This window comes from Anolis sagrei, chromosome 5, assembly GCF_037176765.1.
Source record: "Anolis sagrei isolate rAnoSag1 chromosome 5, rAnoSag1.mat, whole genome shotgun sequence".
Taxonomy (NCBI): domain Eukaryota; kingdom Metazoa; phylum Chordata; class Lepidosauria; order Squamata; family Dactyloidae; genus Anolis; species Anolis sagrei.
This window is the reverse complement of record NC_090025.1, coordinates 92,084,547-92,107,748: the sequence shown is the minus strand read 5'-3', so window position 1 is coordinate 92,107,748 and position 23,202 is coordinate 92,084,547. Positions and strand designations below refer to the sequence as shown.

The 23,202-nt window shown below is 41.7% G+C and overlaps 1 protein-coding gene across 1 annotated transcript in view; it reads right to left on the bottom strand.

Annotated features, from left to right (window-relative positions):
• CAMK1D (calcium/calmodulin dependent protein kinase ID) overlaps window positions 1–21,622 on the bottom strand; it is a 367,156-nt gene extending 345,534 nt beyond the window's left edge. The window contains exon 1 of the mRNA XM_060778236.2: window positions 21,342–21,622. Within this exon, the coding sequence (XP_060634219.2) occupies window positions 21,342–21,433 (92 nt within the window). The 5' untranslated portion in view covers window positions 21,434–21,622. The remainder of the gene's footprint in view (window positions 1–21,341) is intronic.
• Window positions 21,623–23,202: the final 1,580 nt, after the last annotated feature.

Below are 23,202 nucleotides of genomic sequence, written 5' to 3'. Positions count from 1 at the left end.
TTGGCTCTAGTTTTTATGATATAAGCTATCACGTGATCACGTATGGTTGAAAAAATGCATGTTGCGACTTACACTATGGAAGATTCTAGAATATTCTAGAAAGTTTGATGGCGCAGTATTAGTGCTGTGTGCAAAAGCCAGAAAGCCCTATATAAGGCCAGACTTTTGAACAGTGTGGGTCAGTCAGCTGAAGACTGAGACAGTATCGTTAAACATCGTTTTACATTGTTCTTTTTACTGTAGTTATGCCTCACACGTGTGTAAATAAAGAACTATGGAAAAAAGATATCAAGGTAAATGGACTCCGTCAATGCTGTCAGACTACTGCTGGCGCATTGTAAGAGACAATCCTTTCCTTGAATACAAAAGAAAAGTCAAGAGAAGCAAACAGGATATAATCTAAAGTCACGATTAAAGCGACATTTAAACTTTCAAACTTTTCGACTGCATTAGGCCTACTAATATAGTTTCTTGCTGCACAAACATAAACAATAGACTAATTAAATAAATATTTCTCATGTATAAACTATTGGCAATATAATTTGACTAAAATTTAGTAAATATTAATGGTTTATATACATGCAGTAAGGTTAGGCACATTATCATAATATTAACAAATTACCTATTGTGGAGAAAATTGAAATAGCTGTTGCATAAAAACCAGAGCCAATTAACACATTTAATTATTATATTTGAATTCAGCATGTTAAATTTATTAAGAAATGGCACATTTCGTTTCCACAACTGAGAAAAACTGAAAATTTGTAGAACAGTGATAACCCAAGTGGTCCCTGCCAGGCAAAGTCTCTGTAGAATTTCCAAGATGAAAAGGAGTCCTCTACTTTTCAGCGAAGCTGACTGTAAGACAGGCATGTGGCTGGGGGGGGGGGGGGCTTCAGCCCCCCCCCCCCCCCCGAAATTCTCATGGTGGTCCGTGAGAAGGCCTTACTGGTACATTATTTAAACTGTTATGTTTATTCATATCATGATCTGATCACCATGCTCAATATATCCCATATGCATGGGGGTATTGGGGTAACGATACAAAAGGTTTGCTAGGGTAGACCCTCTTTCACTCAGACTCAGCCCCCCCGAACCAAACTCAGCCCCCCCCCCCCCCCCCGAAAACAAAATCCTGGCTACGGGCCTGCTATAAGATCTGCTGTCTTTCTCCAGAAAAAGCTGGCTGTCTTTCCCCCCACAACATCCTGTCTGTAAGGCTTCACTGTAAAAACTGAACTGAAAGTCTCTTTTCCCTCAAAAACTGGGGAAAGGGGTGGATCTAAGAGTTCTAATAATGATTGATAGGTTGCTGGCCCTATGATTGCAACCTGAGAGAAGCTACCTTATTGCAACATGCATGGTCCAAATAGAGCTTTAACAAACTAGCCATGCAAGAAAAAGAAATCAAACTCCTGGCACAGCCGTGCCAGCACAACTGTTGTTGTTAATTATTGCATTTACTTTATCGCTGAACCACCAGTCAGCTTCCAAAGCAATAAAACTGACAAGCCTTAGCTCTAGGGAGTTTCTTGTTTAAGTCTAACATGCTTCAATAAGCTGCTTGTGCATAACTTTTCAGATCAACCTTGTTTTCATACACTTGAAATATAATAGCAGAAAATTAAGTCCCATTAAGTAATCACCAGTGTCAGCTATGACTCACTGGGTATATGAGCACTATTATCAGTAATAAATTGAGAATCTCATTATCTGAGCTCATAACTAATAGCAAATGATACAATTTAGATATTTCCCTTTATTGTATACCTGTTACACTTTACTTTAAGAAATTACCACAGAGCAAGACAGAGATGGCAATTATATAGTTCTCCAAATGCTGTGAGTATGCAAGTCCTATGTAGCATATTCAATGGCTAGGAGTGAGGAGAGGTGCAATTCAGTGACAATTGCATAATTTCCACATCAGGTTTTAGTGTCAACACATAATGGACATTTGTGGGTGGGATAAAAATGTTTCAGAATCTGTTACTGATATTTCCAATTTGATTCCTCTGGACATTAATTTTTCTCACTTAGAATAATAATAATAATAATAATAATAATAATAATAATAACTTTATTTATACCCCGCCACCATCTCCCCAAGGGACTTGGGGCAGCTTACATGAGGCCAAGCCCAACAACACATCAATAAAAACAAAAAGCAATAAACAAAACAATAAATACAATACAATGAATATAAATCACATATAAACAATAACCAATTAACAGTAACATACAAGAATTTAAAAACCTATGGCCAGGCCAAATGTAATAGTTTAAAATTTAAAAATAAACAATGGCATGAACAAGGTAGGATATATCTGGTATTAGGTTTTAAAAGAAATGAGGGAGCGCAGTCCATCCTAAACCAATAGTAAAGTGCATTGAGAGGACATATTGCTGGGAATTTTCCTTATTCTGGGAAGGCACACTGGAACAACCACGTTTTCAGGCTCCTCCTAAAGATTGCCAATGTTGGGGCATGCCTGATGTCCTTGGGAAGTGAGTTCCAGAGTTAGGGGAGTTCCATCTCTGTCCAGAAGATCAGCAATGGTGAACAAAATGGTTAAGAATCAGTTTATCTCCCGTGATCGTTTTCCCTCCATATAGAATAAATACACCTAAATTAATATTGGGCACATTCAAGGGTGTTTTCAGTTTGGCTGGGTGGGCATAATAAGATTCTGTGGCTGTGAATGGGCCCTGCGGTTCTGGGGCTCTGAGCATGGCCCTTGACCCATTCAGATTCCCATCACCCCAGCTTTTTTCTGAACAAAAAATAAAAAGGAGAGGGTGAATGACTTTTCCGCAGAACCGGAAATAGATTGCATGGAAACCTGAGCTGTTTCATCTAAACAAAACTACTCTAAGTATGCATGCCCAGTGTGGAACACATCTCTCCACGCTAAAACAGTGGATGCGGCTCTTAATGAGACATGCCGCATTATCAAGGGGTGTCTGCGCCCTACACCACTGGAGAAATTACACTGTTTAGTCATTATTGCACCACCTGACATCCGCCGGGAAGTAGCAGCCAATAGTGAAAGGACCAAGGCAGAGACATCTCCAGCTCATCCCCTGTTTGGATATCCAGGGTTTCCATTGTATATGACCTTACATCCTTAAAACCAAGCCTTTGGAATCATCTTATTTGTGCATTTTAAAAACTTATTAAATGTATTGTCGAAGGCTTTCATGTCCGGAATCACTGTGTTGTTGTGTGTTTTCCAGTCTGTATGTCCATATTTCAGAAGCATTCTCTCCTGATATTTCGCCTGCATCTATGGCAGGCATCCTCAGAGGTTGTGAGATCCTCACATAGATGCAGAGGAAATGTCAGGAGAGAATGCTTCTAGAACATGGCCATACAGCCCAGAAAGCATAAAACTTTGCACCTATCTCCAAAAACCTATCTATTTCACCTGCCATGCCCAGCATTTTAAATTTTTAATCATTACATTGGCCCGGCCTTAGTTTTTAAATGTGTCATGGTATTATTGTCTAATGTTATTTGCTATTGTTTTAATGTTTATTGCTGTTTTATGAGTTATTTTGTTTTATTTGTGATGCTGTTGTTTTTGTTGTGTTTGGGCCTCGGCCTCTTGTAAGCTGCACCGAGTCCTTCAGGAGATGTTAGCGGGGTACAAATAAAGGTTTATTATTATTATTATTATTATTATTATATTGTTTGTTTTTAGAGAATGTTTTTATTTTTTCTACATCATCTTGTGAGGGTCCAAGCAGACTGAGATTTGCTAATGTAAAATTAATAAATGTAACAATCAGGCCCGTAGCCAGGATTTTGATTCAAGAGGGGCTGAGTTTGATTCGGGAAGGGGGGCTGAGTCTGAGTGAAAGAGGGTGTACCCTAGCAAACCTTTTGTATCGTTGCCCCAATACCCCCATGCATATGGGATATATTGAGTATGGTGATCAGATCATGATATGAATAAACATAATAGCTTAAATAATGTACCAGTAAGGCCTTCTCGTGGACCACCATGAGAATTTCGGGGGGGGGGGCTGAAGCCCCTCAAGCCCCCCCGCCCCCCCGCTACATGCCTGGTAACAATGCTTAACCAGTGTCATGAGAAACTCATGTCAAGACACATCCTTTCTACAACAACAAAACTGTGAGTCATCTGATCACACACTAACAGCACCATGGCAATGCAAACATGATTCTATTTCAGTATCGCTATCATAGCAGAATTTAAGTTCTCACATTATGGCATGGCAGGCTCGCCAAAGTACTATAGCCATCTGTAAAAATATGCATCGATTTTTGGTTACATTGTTCAAAGAGTTAAAAAATAGAAGACAAAGCTTTCAGCTATTCTTAGAATCCTTAATAGTTGTTAATGTACATGCCTGAAGCCTTTAAAAGGTGCACTAGAAATAAGACAAGAATATACCATTATTTCAACTGTGAGATTCTACACCAGTTATGGGCAAATTTTCTAACTTGGGGGCTGCATGGCAGACCAAGATAGAGGGGGTTCTCCCCAAGTCCTTTCCCTGCCTTTCCTCCCCTTCCTCTTCTCTTTCGGAGGCAGAAAGTGAAGGAAAAATGGAAAATGTTTGGATCCCAAAAAGGTTAGCCTCGGTCAGGATGAGATGGTGGATGGGAAAGGAAAAAGTGTATCTCAGTTCTTGTGGGTTTTTTCGGGCTATATGGCCATATTCTAGAGGCATTTCTCCTGACGTTTCGCCTGCATCTATGGCAAGCATCCTGAGAGGTGAGGTCCTCATCAACAATGAAAAAAATTCAAAATTTGGCAAAAAGGTATCTCAAAATTTATTTGGACTGGGAAAGAACCAATTGTAAAAATGAAGGTACTTAGTGATAATAAAACAAGAGGCGGCTTTCTTTTCCAAATTGGCAACTCTACTTTGGGTGATCCTAGAAGACAATGAGCTACTAGATTTAGAAGGCATAAATCTTCCATTTGGATGACATGCATATATGGACATACAAAAGGCCAAACCAACAGGCATATTTAATGACCATTATATATGGAGACCAATTATAAATAGATATTAAAAAAAGAATTCACACGAAGAACCGGAGTGGATGTCCCCACATGAAGCATACTACAAAAGGGAGAATGTCCTATATGGGAAATGGTTAACATACAGGGAGCTGATCCAGATCGGCTTAGAAAACCCAGGAATGAAACCACTAGAAGAATTTAACCAAATGGGCCTTAAGAGCAACTGGTTTTTATATAGACAGCTGTGTGAGAAATTTAAAGAACAACTTTGAACCTCGGGTTTCCAGACTGCGAAACATGGTTTTATGTGGCAATGTTCCAGAAACCGAAAGGACTTATATATATATATACACACACACACATATAAAAATCTACTGACTTGGTACACGGAAGAGGAAGTAGTAGAGGACAGAGGACACAGTGGTTAGATGGGCTCAAAACATAGGCCAAGAGATAAAAATGGCCCAATGGGAAAATACATGGAAGAGAAGAATGAAATACACTGCAAGTCAAAACCTAAAAGAAAATGTTTACAAAATGCACTTGCGATGCTATCTCCCTCCAGAGAGACTAGCCAAGATGTATAATTGCACCGACCAATGTTGGAAATGTGAGAAAGAAAAGGGCACATTTTACCACACATGGTGGACTTGCAACGAAGTAAACAACTACTGGAAATAGATTCACGTATATCTTGAAAAGACGTTAAACACAAATTTCAAAATGACACCACAAATGTATCTTTTCAACATGCCTGATGAAGAACTACAAAAGGAAATTTGGAAAAAAATGTTTTACAGCTCGAATAGTATATGCTAGGAATTGGAAACCCTCAGAGATACCTTCTTTAGAAGAATGGGAAAAATACATTACAGATTTGCTGACAATGGATAAAATAACTGTACTATTAAGAGGAGAACTATTATAGAACTTTGTTAATGAATGGCAACCAATGATTCAACATCTTAATGTAAAATTAAATTAAAAATGTATATAGAGGATCCTATATGACTGTAGACAAGGAGGAGGCGGATATTAAGTTAGAGCCTATGATACCTTTATATATGTACTATTGAAATAGAAGACTGTGACCCCTTAAAGAAAATATATTATCTGAGAAATGATTATAGAACACTAATAGTTGGAAAGTATTTCAAGGCATACAACAAACGCAAATGTCTATCTGAATAAATCAATAAATCTAAAAAGAAAAATATCTAAACAGCATTAAACTGCATTTTGTTATGAGTGAAGGAAGGCCAGGGTACTTATGTACAAAGAGAGATACTACCACTGCCACAGACACCCACTCAGGCCCAAATTGCAGGATACACAGGAAAGACTAATGAAGTTTCACACTTGATCACTCACCCAAAGGTCATCCTATCCTCAGCTTAAACGCTTCTATAAACCTCAGGAACTATTAATACTTTCCAGCTGAAAAGTCATGATCAGACCATTTTCTAGTTCTTCACCCAAGAGCCTTGAAGCATGCCCTGCATGAGTGAAGAAAATTGATAGCAAAACACAAGACTCCACTTTTTCTGGGTGTCTGTTGCACTCCAGGTCAGGAAAAAGCCCTCTGACTTTAAAACACACCACATGAAGAGTGAAGAAACAAATCTTCTTTTATTGAAGTTTAGTAAATAGCCAGGAGAAATAAATGCTTGTAAGAAAATAAGAAAGTTCCAAAAAAGTAATAAGTCCATAAAAGGCAATGTCCACATCGGATATAAAAGCAATCCAAGACAGTATTAATCCAGACAGGAATCAACAGGATCCAAAGACAATCCAAAAGGCTAAAAAAACTCCACAGGAACAAGACCCCTTGAACAGGATTTCCATGGCACATGAACTTGATTTCCAAACAATGCCTGATCTAACAGGTTTCCCCTTGAGGCAAACCTTATATCCCAAAACTCAGAAATTGGTTTTGCTTTCCCCCACATTTACCCCTTATCAGACGAAGCCTTTCAGAGCGACGTAAACACTGAGTTTGCTGTCAATCCTGGCTAATCTCCAGCCGCCTATTCTTCAGCTCATTAAAATTCCCAGGAGTCAGATTTTTTTTCCAAATCCAAATCTTGAGAGCTCACAGAGAGAGGGAGTGAACCATCATTGCTAGGCCCAGCAGGAATATTCTCATGAGAAACTGCCCTTTGCACTGGGGCCTCTCTGTCATTGTCTGCTTGAAAATCACTGACCAAAACATCTCCATTTTGTACCTCAACCTCAGCACCATCATTTCTCTCATCATTTCCCTCATCATTTCCCACATCAGGATCCTGAAGCACAAACACAGGGTGATTCCCAACAGTGTTCCCGCATCATATGGGCCTTTGTAAAGTGACACTTACAGGACTCAATAAGAATGAAGTCATCATTCCAACACTGATGGATGGCTGAGTGGAAAGCAGCTGGATTTTGCAAGGTATATGACACAAGACAACATGAACAAAAAAGCACTTGACTTGATACAGTTCCTGTGTGTCGTGTTTCCAGAACATTTCACGAAATTGGGAAAGGAAGACATTTTATTGATTACTTGTTCTAAAATATTTATATTTATTTATTTAAATTATTTATATCCTGCCCATATCAGCCTGCAGGCGACTCAGGGCGGTCTACGTATCGGCACAAATCAATGCCATCAATACATACATTCAAAAAGCAAAAACAATTAAGTGCATTTAGACAAAAAAGACAATGCAATAACAATTTAAAAAGAGCTTTATCCTCTCATTCCAATCCTCATCCGTTTCATCGTCTTGGCCGTTCCTGGGTCATTCTCCATCTCAAGCTTGACTATTTATTCCGGGGTTCCGAATGCTTGCTCAAAGAGCCAGGTTTTTACTCTCCTCCGAGAAGTCAGGAGGGAGGGGGCTGATCTAATATCCCTAGGCAGGGAGTTCCACAGCCGAGGCGCCACCACAGAGAAGGCCCTGTCCCTCGTCCCTGCCAAGCGTGCTTGCGAAGCAGACGGGATGGAGAGCCGGACCTCCTCGGATGATCTTAACCTAATCCTAATAATCCTATGCAAATTTATATAGAAGCAAATCCTCCGTCGTTCGGGACAGGGATGCGCCTGGAGATGCCTCTGTCTGTCCGTCCGTATGTGTCTGTCCTTCCTTATGAATTGTGGAATCCCAGCAAATTGTGGATTTGCTGTAGAGTAAATGGGCCCCCTTGTGGCGCAGTGGGTTAAACTGCTGAACTTGCTGACCAAAAGGTTGATGGTTCAGATCCAGGGAGTGAGGTGAGGTCCCGCTGTTAGTACCAGCTTCTGCCAACATAGTAGTTCGAAAACAAATGTGAATAGATTACTTCTGTGGGAAGGTAATGGTGTTCCATGCAGTCATGCTGGCCACATGACCTTGGAGGTGTCTACGGACAACGCCAGCTCTTCAGCTTAGAAATGGAGATGAGCACCACCACCCCCAGAGTCAGCCACGACTAGACTTAATGTCAGGAAAAACCTTTACCTTTATTTAAATAAGATTGCTTCCTTCATTGATGTTTGGTGTGTACACATCTCTTGTATATGCCATAATCGCAATGAGTACTGCAAAAGCATGGTGTTTAGAATTAGATGCAGAAACTAGCCCTCAGGTGGTTTGGTTTACTTTGGATTTATAGCCCTCCACACAACAAAAACGTTCCTAAAGGCATGCAGGCAAAGTGTGGTGAATTTTCTAAAACAAATATTCCAATGGCATGCCAAGTTTTAGTCCTCTGCATAACTCCCATTACTGATAAATTCTCTGCATAGAGATCAGTTTCTGTGATACAAAACAGGTTTATTTTGAACTGATCTTCTTTAAAGGGTGCAGACACTCCAAAATATACATCAACACAATGGTTTATAATAAAAATTGTCGTATCATGCCTGCTGCATTTTGGACCAAACTTTTCTTTCTAATGGCTATCATTCAAACAATCAAGTTCACACATTTCATAAAAACGCACCACAAACAACACAAAGTAATCTAACTGATTATTATACAGTTAAAGATTGTCTTGTAGACATAGGTCATAAATCATAGCCATACGTAACTTAGCTTATCTACATGGGCCACACATAGCTAATCAGGTTAGAAGTTGGTCTTGGACATTTGGCAAATATTCAGAGACTTCCAGCCCCTAATGCAGGATAAAACTTTATTCTCCATCATTAGCAGAAGTTGGAGAATGCTCCAAAGCTTCCTTCAAACTCCAGAACACTTCAGGGTTGATGTGGACAGCTGGGCTGGTTCTCATTCGAACTGGTGCAGCAGTGTATATTTATAGTTTGTTTTATGTTCCAGCATTCAATGTTTGCAGTATATATGTCGTGCTCTGCTCTGAGTTCCCTTCAGGGTGAGAAGGGCAGAATATAAATGCTTTAAATAAATGTAAATAAAGTAAGGGATTAAAAATTCCATGTACCTTAAGGACAGTCCTCACACGAAATGATTAGTTCCAGGAAACGGTCTCATGGCATCCGGAAAGGTTTGGTTAATGCAGATTGAAAGGAACAGCAAAAGGTACAGGACATCTGCCAGAAGTTTTTTTTCTTAATGACTTTCTGTGATACACTGTACTTCATAAGCATTTTGCCAATGCTTATGAGAGCTAATGCACTGATGTGGATATAATAAAGTGCACATAAGCGTGTTTCTTGTCGTCATCTCTCCTTCCCCCCTTGTGCTTTTAAGTTTGCCCTTTTGAATCCTATTTCCCTTTGGGGTCACTTGCCTGTCATGCTGGTGTCCACTGTGTAAATTCAAGCTCCATTTCTTTTTACAAATATGAGAACAAAATAATGGTTGGAGAGAGTCTCGTGGGAACTGCTTTCCTCTTGTGCTTCCATGTAGCCACCTGTGTGTCTCTGGCTCCATCAGTTTACATCCCTCATCAGCTGCTTAAATATTTTAAATTAGAGATAAGTGCAATCTACATGAATGTAGAAGACGCTTACTTCTTGAGAGGAGAGCAGTGTCCAATCTCGATAAAATAGTAAAGAGTAGAGACATCACACTGGCAACAAAGATCCGCATAGTCAAAGCCATGGTATTCCCTGTAGTAACCTACGGATGTGAGAGCTGGACCTTAGGGAAGGCTGAGCGAAGGAAGATCGATGCTTTTGAACTGTGGTGTTGGAGGAAAGTTCTGAGAGTGCCTTGGACTGCGAGAAGATCCAACCAGTCCATCCTCCAGGAAATAAAGCCCGACTGCTCACTGGAGGGAAGGATACTAGAGACAAAGTTGAAGTACTTTGTCCACATCATGAGGAGACAGCAAAGCCTAGAGAAGACAATTATGCTGGGGAAAGTGGAAGGTAAAAGGAAGAGGGGCCGACCAAGGGCAAGATGGATGGACGGCATCCTTGAAGTGACTGGACTGACCTTGAAGGAGCTGGGGGTGGTGACGGCCGACAGGGAGCTTTGGTGTGGGCTGGTCCATGAGGTCACAAAGAGTCGGAGACGACTAAACGAATGAACAACAACAACATGAATGTACCACAAAAAAATCTGTTTGGGGGCGGGGGGGTATTGGAATATACAGTGCTCTGTAGTAATGCATTTTTCACCCAATATCAGATTTTATGCTAATCTTTTTATTATGCAGTCCTGCTATCAAGCACATATTTTTGGTCTCATTTTTTATCCACCCACCCCCTTTTATCCCACTTTCTTCTGGGTTTGGGGGCCTGTGTAGATAGAGCCTGAGGCTGCTATAGTTTGGCAATGCAGAAAGTTTAAAAATCTGCAGAATTCAGAGCTGGTCCAAAGCAGCAATGCTTCAAACTAGCCCTGGGTTTAGGTGCTTGTACAAAAAACCATTTACACCAATGCATCCAAAGACTGATCTTGGCAGCTAAGCAGAGTCAGATCTACCTAATACTTGGAGAGAAGACCATCTAAAAGTACCAGGTAGTAAAGATTATAGGAAAGATCAAAACAATCTCTGAATATTCCTTCCAAGGAGTCACCCAAAGTCAACAAGCGACTTGAAGGCACATACATATACACATATAACCCAGGGACAAGATGATACCATTATCTGTAAAAGAACAAGAATGTTTCTATAAGTCAAATGCCCTTTGGGTCATCGAGCACCTAAACTCATTCAGAGTAGATTGCTTTACAGACAATTACACAGAGCCATTGATTATGTAATCACTCTACATGCTTTTTCAAAATGATCTGCTCAAGATTATATTAGCTCATATGAAATATTACATACGTTTATGTTCTATAAAATTCTAATATAAAAGATAAAAAATAAGACAAGACCAAAAGTGAATTGGCTGGCGTCTGACCTTGACATTATGTCCGTAGTGTGGCACTCATACAATCCAATTAACTGAAATATGTTTTGCTATCTATCTCTCTCTATCTATCTATCTATCTATCTATCTATCTATCTATCTATCTAAAAATGCTCTGGTCATAACGAGTACCTTGAAAACAAAAGAACCAGTGAACGAAATCACACCAAATTTGGCAACAAAACATCTCACAACACAAGGAGTGACCATCACTCAAAAAATTACGATTTTTTCATTTGGGAGTTGTAGTTGCTGGGATTTATAGTTCACCTACAATCAAAGAGCATTCTGAACTCCACCAACAATGGAATTGAACCAAACTTGGTACACAGAACTCCCATGACCAACAGAAAATACTGAAAGTGTTTGGTGGGCATTGACCTTCAGTTTTGGAATTGTAGTTCACCTCCATCCAGAGAACACTGTGGACTCAAACAATGATGGATCTGCACCAAACTTGACAGGAATACTCAATATGCCCAAATGTGAACACAGATGGAGTTTGGGGGAAATAAACCTTGAAATTTAGGAGTTGTAGTTACTAGGATCTATAGTTCAGCTACAATAAAAGAGCATTCCGAACCCCACCAACGATGGAATTGGGCCAAACATCCCACACAGAACCCCCATGGCCAACAGAAATGGGGGTGGTCTTGGGTGACCCTTCTGACACCCCCCCTGGTGACCCCCCACCCCGGGTCTTGACTTTCCAGGTTCAGAAATGCTGCCTTAAGGCCATCCAGTCCAACCCCCTACACCAGGGCAAGAAAACTTAATCAAAGCCCTCCTGACGAAGGGCCATCCAGCCATTCACACACACACATATATGTATATGACAGGTGTAGTACCAAAGATTTGAAAGGGACCCCTAAAGAAGGACAACGATATGTTGCATGTTCCAGAGTAGGCAATCCAGACAATCACTACATCAACACTGACAAAGAAACAAGAAGAAATACTGTTTACCCACAAGCATAAAGACATTGCATATATTAGAAACCAACACTTTCTCATTACTTTATTTTCCAGCTCACCAGACTGGGCCACAGCAATGCGTGGCAGGAGACCGCTAGTCTAATATTACAATCTAATCATTTTCAAAGCACAGGAAGACCCTGGATCTGTGAGGAATTTGTTCCTAGACCTTGCTATGGATACCTTAAACCATGGATAACAGCAAACCCTATATTCGACCATATTTAGGCTGGAACAATATCATAGATTTGCACTGGGGGCCTTAGAGAGGCTCCCAGACACTACTGAGAGTGATATTTTTCAGAGCATGGGTATGTGACACAATGGATATCCTGGATAAGAAAACCATACTGTACAGACACAAAGTATTACCATGTTAAATTTCTGCCTAGTGGTCTCATGTTCAGATAAATCAATAGTGCACCGACATTAAGACAATATTAGTTTTGGAAAGCCTTGCTTGAAAACAAAGTACAACAGAAATGGAATACCGTATATACCCGAGTATAAGCCGACCCGAATATAAGCCAAGGCACCTAATTTTACCACAAAAAACTGGGAAAACTTATTGACTCGAGTATAAGCCGAGGGTAGAAAATGCAGCAGTTACTGGTAAATTTCAAAATAAAAATAGATATCAATAAAATTACATTAATTGAGGCATCAGTAGGTTAAATGTTTTTGAATATTTACATAAAACTGTCATTTAAGATAAGACTATCCAGCTCTGATTAAATTATTATTCTAATTTTCAGTGTAAATGTGCTTATGTATCCCTCCAATAATTATAAAGAGAGTAAAATAATAATAATAATAATAATAATAATGAAATGCAGCATATATACCTCATTTGCTGTGTCATACTGTGTTTTTGTGTCAGGATAATAATAATAATAATAATAATAATAATAATAATAGAATAAAATAATGGAAATGTAATAACAGTAATAATAATAAATGCAATAACAATAAAAATAAAGTAAAATAATAAATGTAATAATAATAAAGAGTAAATAAATAATAATACTAATAATAAATAGAGTAAAATAATAAATGTAATAAAGTAATAATACTGTAGAGTAAAATAATGTAAATATAATAATAATTAATATATTAAAATAATTCATGTAATAAAATGATACTAATAACAAAGTAAAGTAATAAATAACCTTGACTCGAGTATAAGCCGAGGGGAACTTTTTCAGCCAAAAAAGGGGGCTGAAAAACTAGACTTATACTCGAGTATATACAGTAAGTTGTTCTTGAAAGCACAGTATACGTTGAATGGCCACCCTGCCTGCCACTATAGAGCTGTCTAAAAGAAAGATATACATTCAAAACACTGCTGTAGTGGATCACAGAGCCAGATGTGTATATAAACCTAATATCAATAACCACATGGCAGCCCATATGTTGACCTTTCTTATAATGCACAGCCATCTGCACCTACATCATATTTTTGGTATATTGCTAAAAATATCAAAACTTTCTCTTCCTATCACACCTTTTCTTTTAAACTATTGGATCACAATGACTCAGATGAGTAACAACGACAACAAAAACACCCTTCACTTTTGCTAATCTTCATATTCAGCCTCTATAAATAAAGGACGGGAGGGAAACACTCCAGCAACAACAGCTAAGCTAAAGCAACACAGTGGATAAAACGGATCCAATCCACACTGATTAATTCTGCTCTTCTTTCTATGAATAGACTCTGCTGTCAGCTTTAGAGGAAAGCATAGAAGTCACAGCATATTTACCCTGTCCTTTTAAATTCCATTCTATTAATATGTATATCTGACTCTTTCCGTTCCTATTAGACAACACATGCTTTTCCCCAAAAGAGAAGTGCGGCTATAATTGCAGTGGGTGGAAGGGAGCCTGTGATTTTGTCAATGCAGACGCATGACACACTTAAACAGCACACTTTCAGAAGTTCATAAGACCTTCAAAATCTAAAATAGCACAGCACACAGGCAGATATACTTTCGCCAGCACATCCCACATACTTGCAATGTTGTGTGTGTGTTTTTTTTTAAAAAAAAGAAGACTCTTGTGGCATCTTAGAAATGACTTTATCATGACCTATGTTTTTGTGGATTCGGTTCACTTAGTCAGAAACAACTGGGTCATGAAAGCCTCTTCCGTAATAGATTTGGTAGCCTAGGAAAGGAATGGGCAAAGTGTGGCCCCGGGTTGTTTATGCAGCCCTTGATCCTTCCAAACTGCCTGGACCTCTCAAAATAAAATCTGGAAAGGGATCCATTTTGGTACTCTGAAGTTTCCAGGAAAGGCAATTCATTTTTTCTAAGGTTGCTCCTGCTGTCCCTATAGATGAAGATTTCACAACACACATTTTTTAAAAAAGGATATTGTGATTCTCAAGTCACTTCCAGGGATTTTTAAAGTTTTCTGTATGTCTGCTGGACATTTTTGGAACCCAACTCCACCTCACGGAGAACCCAGGGATGGAAAACTGTCCTCCAAAAACAACTGCGGTTGTTCACTCTTGTCTATAAAGGCACCCTCTTTGCTATGTTTGCTGCAATACACTAATGCCTCTGTAATCTGCACTAAACATGCACATTTACACTTTTTTATACACTCTTTTATTCCCATCTCATCCAGGGTTTTAACATTTTAGCTCATGCATTTGGCCCACCCTTTGTGTTTGATTTTTATTTTGTTATCTTGCACTGTTTATTTTATTCTGTGATTTTATGTATTTTGTTGTTTTGTTTGGTTTCTATTTTGCTGTATTGTTTTCGGACTTGTTAGGTGCCCCGAGTCCCCTTTGGGGAGATGGTTGCAGGGTATAAATAAAGATTATTATTATTATTATTATTATTATTATTATTATTATTATTTGAAACACAACAAGACGAGTCCACAGCAGACACTCTACTGGCTGTTGAATAGGATCACACGTCAGACACTTCCCAAGTGTCTAGGACTGTGTGATGTATCAGCAGGGGTGGCTCAACCCATTACGCAAAGTAAGCATTCGCAGTATAGTTGATTTTTCCTAGGGGCGCTCTTGAGGGAAAATAGACCTTGACATATGCAAGTTGTAGTTACTGGGATGTATAGTTCACCTAAAATCAAAGAGCATTCTGAACTCCACCAATGATGGAATTGAACCAAATATGGCACACAGAACTCCCATGATGAACAGAGAATATATATATATCAATTATTGGTTGGGGGGGGGGGGCAAAATACTGTTTGCTTACCGTTGAAAATTACCTCTGTGTATCAGCAAATAATGCGTGCAGATCCCAGTAAGGTGGCCTTCTGCAGCTGGCAGATGGTAATTTTATCAGTGCCGATTGTGTTTGAGTGCAGGCCAAGGTCTTTAGGCACTGCACCCAAGGTACCGATCACCGGTGGAACCACCTTTACTGGTTTGTGCCAGAGTCTTTGCAGTTCCATTTTTAAGTCCTCATATCGTAGCAGCTTTTCTGGTTGTTTCTCTGCAATCCTGCTGTCATCTGGGATTGCGACATCAACAATCCATACTTTCTTTTTTAACACGTAGAATCATAGAGTTTGAAGAGACCTCATGGGCCATCCAGTTCAACCCCCTGCCAAGAAGCAGGAATATTGCATTCAAAACACCCCTGACAGATGGCCATCTAGCCTCTGTTTAAAAGCTTCCAAAGAAGGAGTCACCACCGTTCAGCAGAGAGTTCCACTGCTGAACGGCTCTCACAGTCAGGAAGTTCTTCCTAATGTTCAGATGGAATCTCCTTTCTGGTAGTTTGAAGCCATTGTCCTGTGTCCTAGTCTCCAGGGCAGCAGAAAACAAGCTTGCTCCCTCCTCCCTGTGACAATTGTGAGGTCAGGAGTGTTGTGCTCCAAAACTCTGAAAGTCTCAGAGGACGTATTATTATTATTATTATTATTATTATTATTATATTATTATTATTATTATTATTATTATTATATCATTTATATTATATAGCACCGGGATTGTGGTGCAGCTGGCTGAGTGTCAGCTGCATTAAGATCATTCTGACTAAAAGGTCATGAGTCCGAAGCCAGCCTGGGTTGGAGTGGGTTTCCAACCAATTGTGTGTAGCCTGTTGTCGACCTTTGCAACCCGAAAGACAGTTGCATCTGTCAAGTAGGAAAATAAGGTACCACCTTAAAGTGTGGGGAGGCTAAATTAACTGATTTGTGAGGCCATAAAGAAGACTCCAGCAAAGCATTCCAGTGGGGAAGCATGCGGGGAATGCGGAAGTGCTTCATCAGTGTCACAGATGGACGATGAAAGCGACAGCTCCCCGGCAGCCAGAAAAAGTTAAATAGCCTCTGTGTATGTCTGTATATGTTTATATGTCAAAAATTGGCATTGAATGTTTGCCATATATGTGTACACTGTAATCCACCCTGAGTCCCCTGCGGGGTGAGAAGGGCAGAATATAAAAGCTGTAAATAATAATAATAATAATAATAATAATAATAATAATAATAACTCTTTTTTACTGCATCACTCCATACCCCATTCATATGCTCACCAGTGCGCACTGTTCAATTAACACACAAACCCATATGCAAGAAAAGAGCAGCACACCCTCACATCTACACCAGCACACTCTATATGGTCCTGTGCCAAGCTGTCAAATACAACCTCTGCAGTCTTGGAAAAGTGAGCCATTCTCAAGGCACACGACAGAATAACCCCCACCATATTAGAAACTGGATTAAAGATAGCTTACCTGCATGATCTTAAACATTCTATCACACACTTTAGGACACTAGTGTGTGTGTGTGTGTGATTTATCTTATAGCCACTGACATGAGCACCGATGATATTGAAAATATGAAATGCATGAAAAGAGAGGATGCTCAATTGGTTTCAGTCATTCAGCAAAAACGTCCTTGCAGCGGAACATCACATGGGTGCTCTATGCTGTGGGCTGTGTTCACCTGACTATCCCAACTGCAGCAGACCCACAGAATCAACATTAAGTCTCACCATTCCATTGGGATAACAAAGCACTATATGGCAGTCTATTCTTAACAGGTATGAGGTAAGGGGTTCTGAAGAGTTGCCTTCCCTCCACTACAGGGATGTTCCTGAGGGGGTATTCCCAGGATTTCCCCTCTGGTGGTTTCTGTCTGGGGAGGGGTGGGTTAATGGGACCTTGTCAAGGGAAAGAGGCATTTCCCCCATGGAAAGCTGCTGTTACACTAGATTTGGAGTGTACCATTCTCAGGCTGGATCTACATGCCAAATAATGCAGTTAGGGTTGCATTACATACATATAGATCAGTGGTTCTCTACCTTCCTAATGCCGCAACCCTTTAATACAGTTCCTCATGTTGTGATGACCCCCCCCCCCCAGCCATAAAATTATTTTTGTTGCTACTTCATAACTGTAATTTTGCTATTGTTATGAATCGCAATGTAAATATCTGATATGAAAGATGTATTTTCATTCAAATTTGGCCCAAATTTGAATTCTGGTGGGGTTGGGGGGGATTGATTCTGTCATTTGGGAGTTGTAGTTGCTGGGATTTATAGTTCACTTACAATCAGTGAGCATTCTTAACTTCAATGATAAAATTGAACCAATCTTGGCACACAGAACTCCCATGACTAAGAGAAAATACTGGAAGGGTTTGGTGGGCATTGGCCTTGAGTTTTGGAGTTGTAGTTCACCTACATCCAGAGAGGACTCAAACAATGATGGATCTGGACCAGAGGCGGCCCTAGGTAATTTACAACGGCAAGCAAACAGTATTTTGGCACACACACACCCAACCAATCATTGATATATATTTTCTGTTCGCCGTGGGAGTTCTGTGTGCCATGTTTGGTTCAATTCCATCATTGGTGGAGTTCAGAATGCTCTTTGATTGTAGGTGAACTATACATCCCAGTAACTACAACTCGCATATGTCAAGGTCTATTTTCCCCAAGAGCGCCTCAAGAGCGCCCCTGGGCAAAATCAACTATACTGCAAATGCTTACTTTGAGTAATGGGTTGAGCCGCCCCTGATCTGGACCGAAGTTGGCACAAATACTCAATATGCCCAAATATGAATACTGATGGAGTTTGGGGAAAATAGACCTTGACATTTGGGAGTTGTAGTTGCTGGGATTTATAGTTCCTCTACAATGAGTGAGCATTCCGAACTTCACCAATTTAATTATTTTTTTTGTCGTGTCAGGAGCGACTTGAGAAACTGCAAGTTGCTTCTGGTGTGAGAGAATTAGCCGTCTGCAAGGACGTTGCCCAGGGGACGCCCGGATGTTTTGATTTTTTATCATCCTTGTGGGAGGCTTCTCTCATGACCCTGCATGAGGAGCTGGAGCTGATAGAGGGAGCTCATCCACGCTCTCCCTGGATTCGAACCTGTGACCTGTCGGCAGGGGCGGCTCAACCCATTACGCAAAGTAAGCATTTGCAGTATTGTTGATTTTGCCCAGGGGCTCTCTTGAGGCGCTCTTGGGGGGAAATAGACCTTGACATATGCAAGTTGTAGTTACTGGGATGTATAGTTCACCTACAATCAAAGAGCATTCTGAACTCCACCAATGATGGAATTGAACCAAGTATGGCTCACAGAACTCCCACAACGAACAGAAAATATATATTAGTGACTAGCTGTCCCCTGCCAGGTGTTGCTGTGGCCCAGTCTGTTGATCTGGAAAATAAAGTAATGAGAAAGTGTTGGTTTCTAATATATGTAATTTCTTTATGCTTGTGGGTAAACAGTATTTCTTGCTGTTTCTTTGTCAGTGTTGATGTCAAGATTGTCTGGTTTGCCTACTCTGCAACATGCAAGATATAACTGTCCTTCTTTAGGGGTCCCTTTCAAATCTATGATACTGTATGTGTGTGTGAATCATATCTATTTATATCTATGGCTGGATGGCTCTTTCATAGAATCATAGAACCAAAGAGTTGGAAGAGACCTCATGGGCCATCCAGTCCAATCCCCTGCCAAGAAGCAGGAATATGCTTTGTCAGAAGGGCTTTCATTATGTTTTCTTGCCCTAGTGAAGGGAATTGGATTGGCCTTAAGTATTTTCTGTTGGTCATGGGGGTTCTGTGTGGGAAGTTTGGCCCAATTCTGTCGTTGATGGGTTTTCAGAACGCTGTTTGATTGTAGGTGAACTATAAATCCCAGTAACTACAACTCCCAAATGTCAAAGTCTATTTCCCCCCAAACTCCATCTGTGTTCACATTTGGGCATATTGAGTATTCGTGCCAAGTTTGGTCCAGATCCATCATTGTTTGAGTCCACAGTGCTCTCTGGATGTAGGTGAACTACAACTCCCAAACTCAAGGTCAATGCCCACCAAAGCTGTCTAGTGTTTTCTGCTGGTCACGGGAGTCCTATGTGCCAAGTTTGGTTCAATTCCATCGTTGATGGAGTTCAGAATGCTCTTTCATTGTAGGTGAAGTATAAATCCCAGCAACTACAACTCCTAAATGACAAAATCATAATTTTTTGAGTGATGGTCACTCCTTGTGTTGTGAGACGTTTTGTTGCCAAATTTGACGTGATTTCGTTCATTGGTTCTTTTGTTTTTAAGGTACTCATTATGCACAAAGCATTTTTATATATATAGATTGGTTGGGGGGGGGGGCGCCAAAATACTGTTTGCTTACCATTGAAAATTACCTAGGGCAGCTTCTGCCTGTCGGTCTTCAGTCCTGCTGGCACAGGGGTTTAACTCACTGCACCACTTGGGGCTCCTAACTGGGATGTATAGTTCACCTACAATCAAAGAGCATTCTGAACTCCACCAATGATTGAATTGAACCAAATACAGCACACAGAACTCCCACAACGAACAGAAAATATATATTAGTGATTGGTTGGGGGGGGGGGGCGCCAAAATACTGTTTGCTTACCCTCTGCCTGTCGGTCTTCAGTCCTGCTGGCACAGGGGTTTAACCCACTGCGCCACTGGGGGCTCCTAACTGGGATGTATAGTTCACCTACAATCAAAGAGCATTCTGAACTCCACCAATGATTGAATTGAACCAAATACAGCACACAGAACTCCCACAACGAACAGAAAATATATATTAGTGATTGGTTGGGGAGGGGGGGGGGCGCCAAAATACTGTTTGCTTACCCTCTGCCTGTCAGTCTTCAGTCCTGCTGGCACAGGGGTTTAACCCACTGCGCCACTGGGGGCTCCTAACTGGGATGTATAGTTCACCTACAATCAAAGAGCATTCTGAACTCCACCAATGATTGAACTGAACTAAATACAGCACACAGAACTCCCACAACGAACAGAAAATATATATTAGTGATTGGTTGGGGGGGGGGGGGGCCGCCAAAATACTGTTTGCTTACCCTCTCCCTGTCGGTCTTCAGTCCTGCCGGCACAGGGGTTTAACCCACTGCGCCACTGGGGGCTCCTAACTGGGATGTATAGTTCACCTACAATCAAAGAGCATTCTGAACTCCACCAATGATTGAATTGAACCAAATACAGCACACAGAACTCCCACAACGAACAGAAAATATATATTAGTGATTGGTTGGGGGGGCGCCAGAATACTGTTTGCTTACCCTCTGCCTGTCGGTCTTCAGTCCTGCCGGCACAGGGGTTTAACCCACTGCGCCACTGGGGGCTCCTAACTGGGATTTATAGTTCACCTACAATGACAGCAGGAGGAGGGCTTTTGGGGGGCGGGGGGGGGGGGAGAGAGATTCCCTGTCTGTTTCCAAAAAGGAAGAGAAGGACAAGTGGAGAGATAGTCAGCCTTCAGTACCAAAGGCGTTCCTAAGACCATCAGGAATATGTGGTGGTCTTAGGCGACCCCTCTGAAACCTCCCCAGGGGTCCTGACTGATGATCAGTACTATTGAGCAGTTCCTAGGCAGTGTGAAGGTTGTGGAACACTACTAGAAGGGGGCAACCCCAAGAGGGAAGCGGCACTGTCATCGCTATGCACTCCGCAGGAGGGAGGGCTGAGTCCCTAGCCCAGGGGAGGATGAAGTTGCCCACCCCACTTGCCAAGAGAGGGGCCACCCTGCTCGCCCCCCGAGGCGTGGCGGGACGGGGAGAGACTTACGTCCCCAAGGTCTCCTTGAACTCGAAGATCTGGTTGATGTCCTCGGCGGGCTTCTTCCAGGAGGAGCCATCCTCGCCGTTTTCCTGGGCCATGGCGACCAGGCAGGCAGGAGCAAGAGCAGAGGGAGGCAGGAGCAGCAGCGCCCGCTCGGCTTTTGCTTTCTCTTCGCGGGAGCTTCTTCTTCTTCCTCCTCCTCCTCCTCCTCCTCCTCCTCCTCTAGGAGCTCCCTCCCTCCTCCCTCCTTCGCGCCGAGCAAAGACTTCCTGGTTGCCGATCCGCTCCCTCGCCACCCCCCTCCCCTCTCCCCTCAAAGAGGGCTGCTCTTCCCTTCTCTGCTTCTCCCCCCCCCCCCCCACCTCCGCCCGCTTTGGTCCTTCCTTTCTCCTTTCTCCCTTCTCCTTTCCCCCACCCTTCTTTGGCGCTCTTGCCTTTCTTCACCAACTCCTTCCTATGCTCAATTCACCCCCCTATACACACACACATACGTGTGTCTGTGTGATGCCTCACAAGTATGCGTTGCAGCATTTCTTGCTTTGACACTTTATGGGGTGGTCCACGCCTTGGTCACCTCTAGAATGGACTACTGCAATGCGCTCTACGTAGGGCTGCCCTTGAAGACGGCTCGGAAACTTCAATTGGTCCAGCGGGCAGCAGCCAGGATGCTAACCGGGGCTCATTATCAAGAGAGGTCTACCCCTCTCCCCCTACTGGAATATATGGCAGTGTGGACTCAAACAAAAGAACAAACTGGATGGGATTCAAAGACTTCATTAGAACGAGGGGAATCCCACTACAAATAGACTTGTCTTGCATTTAAATTATGAACCTAAAAGAAATACAGTTGGCAGACGGACAGAAGGACTGACACGATAAGAAAACTTCTGGAAGACTTTTGGGAAGTCGCGACTCCCCCTAACCCTAACCCTAACCCTAACCCTTTCCCCATACCCTCCCCCCCCAACCCCATCCCAATCACAACCCCTTATCCCACCCCTATTCCACCCCCCCTCCCATATCCCCCACAATATCTTGCTGTATATACACGAAAATTGAATAAAAATGATAATAAAAAAAGAGAGAGAGAGAGGTCTACCCCTCTATTTAAGGAGCTCCACTGGCTGCCATTTATTTTCCGAGCCCAATTCAAGGTGCAGGTGCTCACCTACAAAGCCCTAAACGGTTTGGGACCACCCTACCTGCGTGACCGCATCTCCATCTACGAACCCACACGCTCGCTCCGGTCATCTGGGGAGGCCCTGCTCGTGATCCCACCCACGTCGCAAGCGCGCTTGGTGGGGACACGGGACAGGGCCTTCTCTGTGGCGGCCCCCCGACTTTGGAACGCCCTTCCAAAAGATCTCCGACAGGCCCCTACTCTAGCTGTTTTCAGAAGGAATTTAAAAACTTGGCTGTTCCGTTGTGCCTTCTCAGACTAGGAATCCCCACCCAAGTCCTAGTAGCACCTTAGCATAACTAATCGTCGCTGCACACCGCACTTTTAATCCTACGTACCTCCTGCCATTTCAGCACTTTTAACCCTTGTACCCCATTGCTCCGGCCGAACCAGTTTTAATAATGTCTTGATATACTGCCATTGTCGTTATTTTGCTTATTGTTTTGATTTGCTTTGTTATTGTTGTGTTATGTTTTCTATTGTATTGTGTTTTGAGGCTTCGGCCTGTGTAAGCCGCATCGAGTCCTTCGGGAGATGCTAGCGGGGTACAAATAAAGTTAATAATAATAATAATAATATGCTCTCTTCACTCATAGCTATATCTGGCCACAGTGGTCCACACTCTTGTTACATCCCGAATAGATTACTGCAACGCACTCTACGTGGGGTTGCCTTTGAAGACTGTTC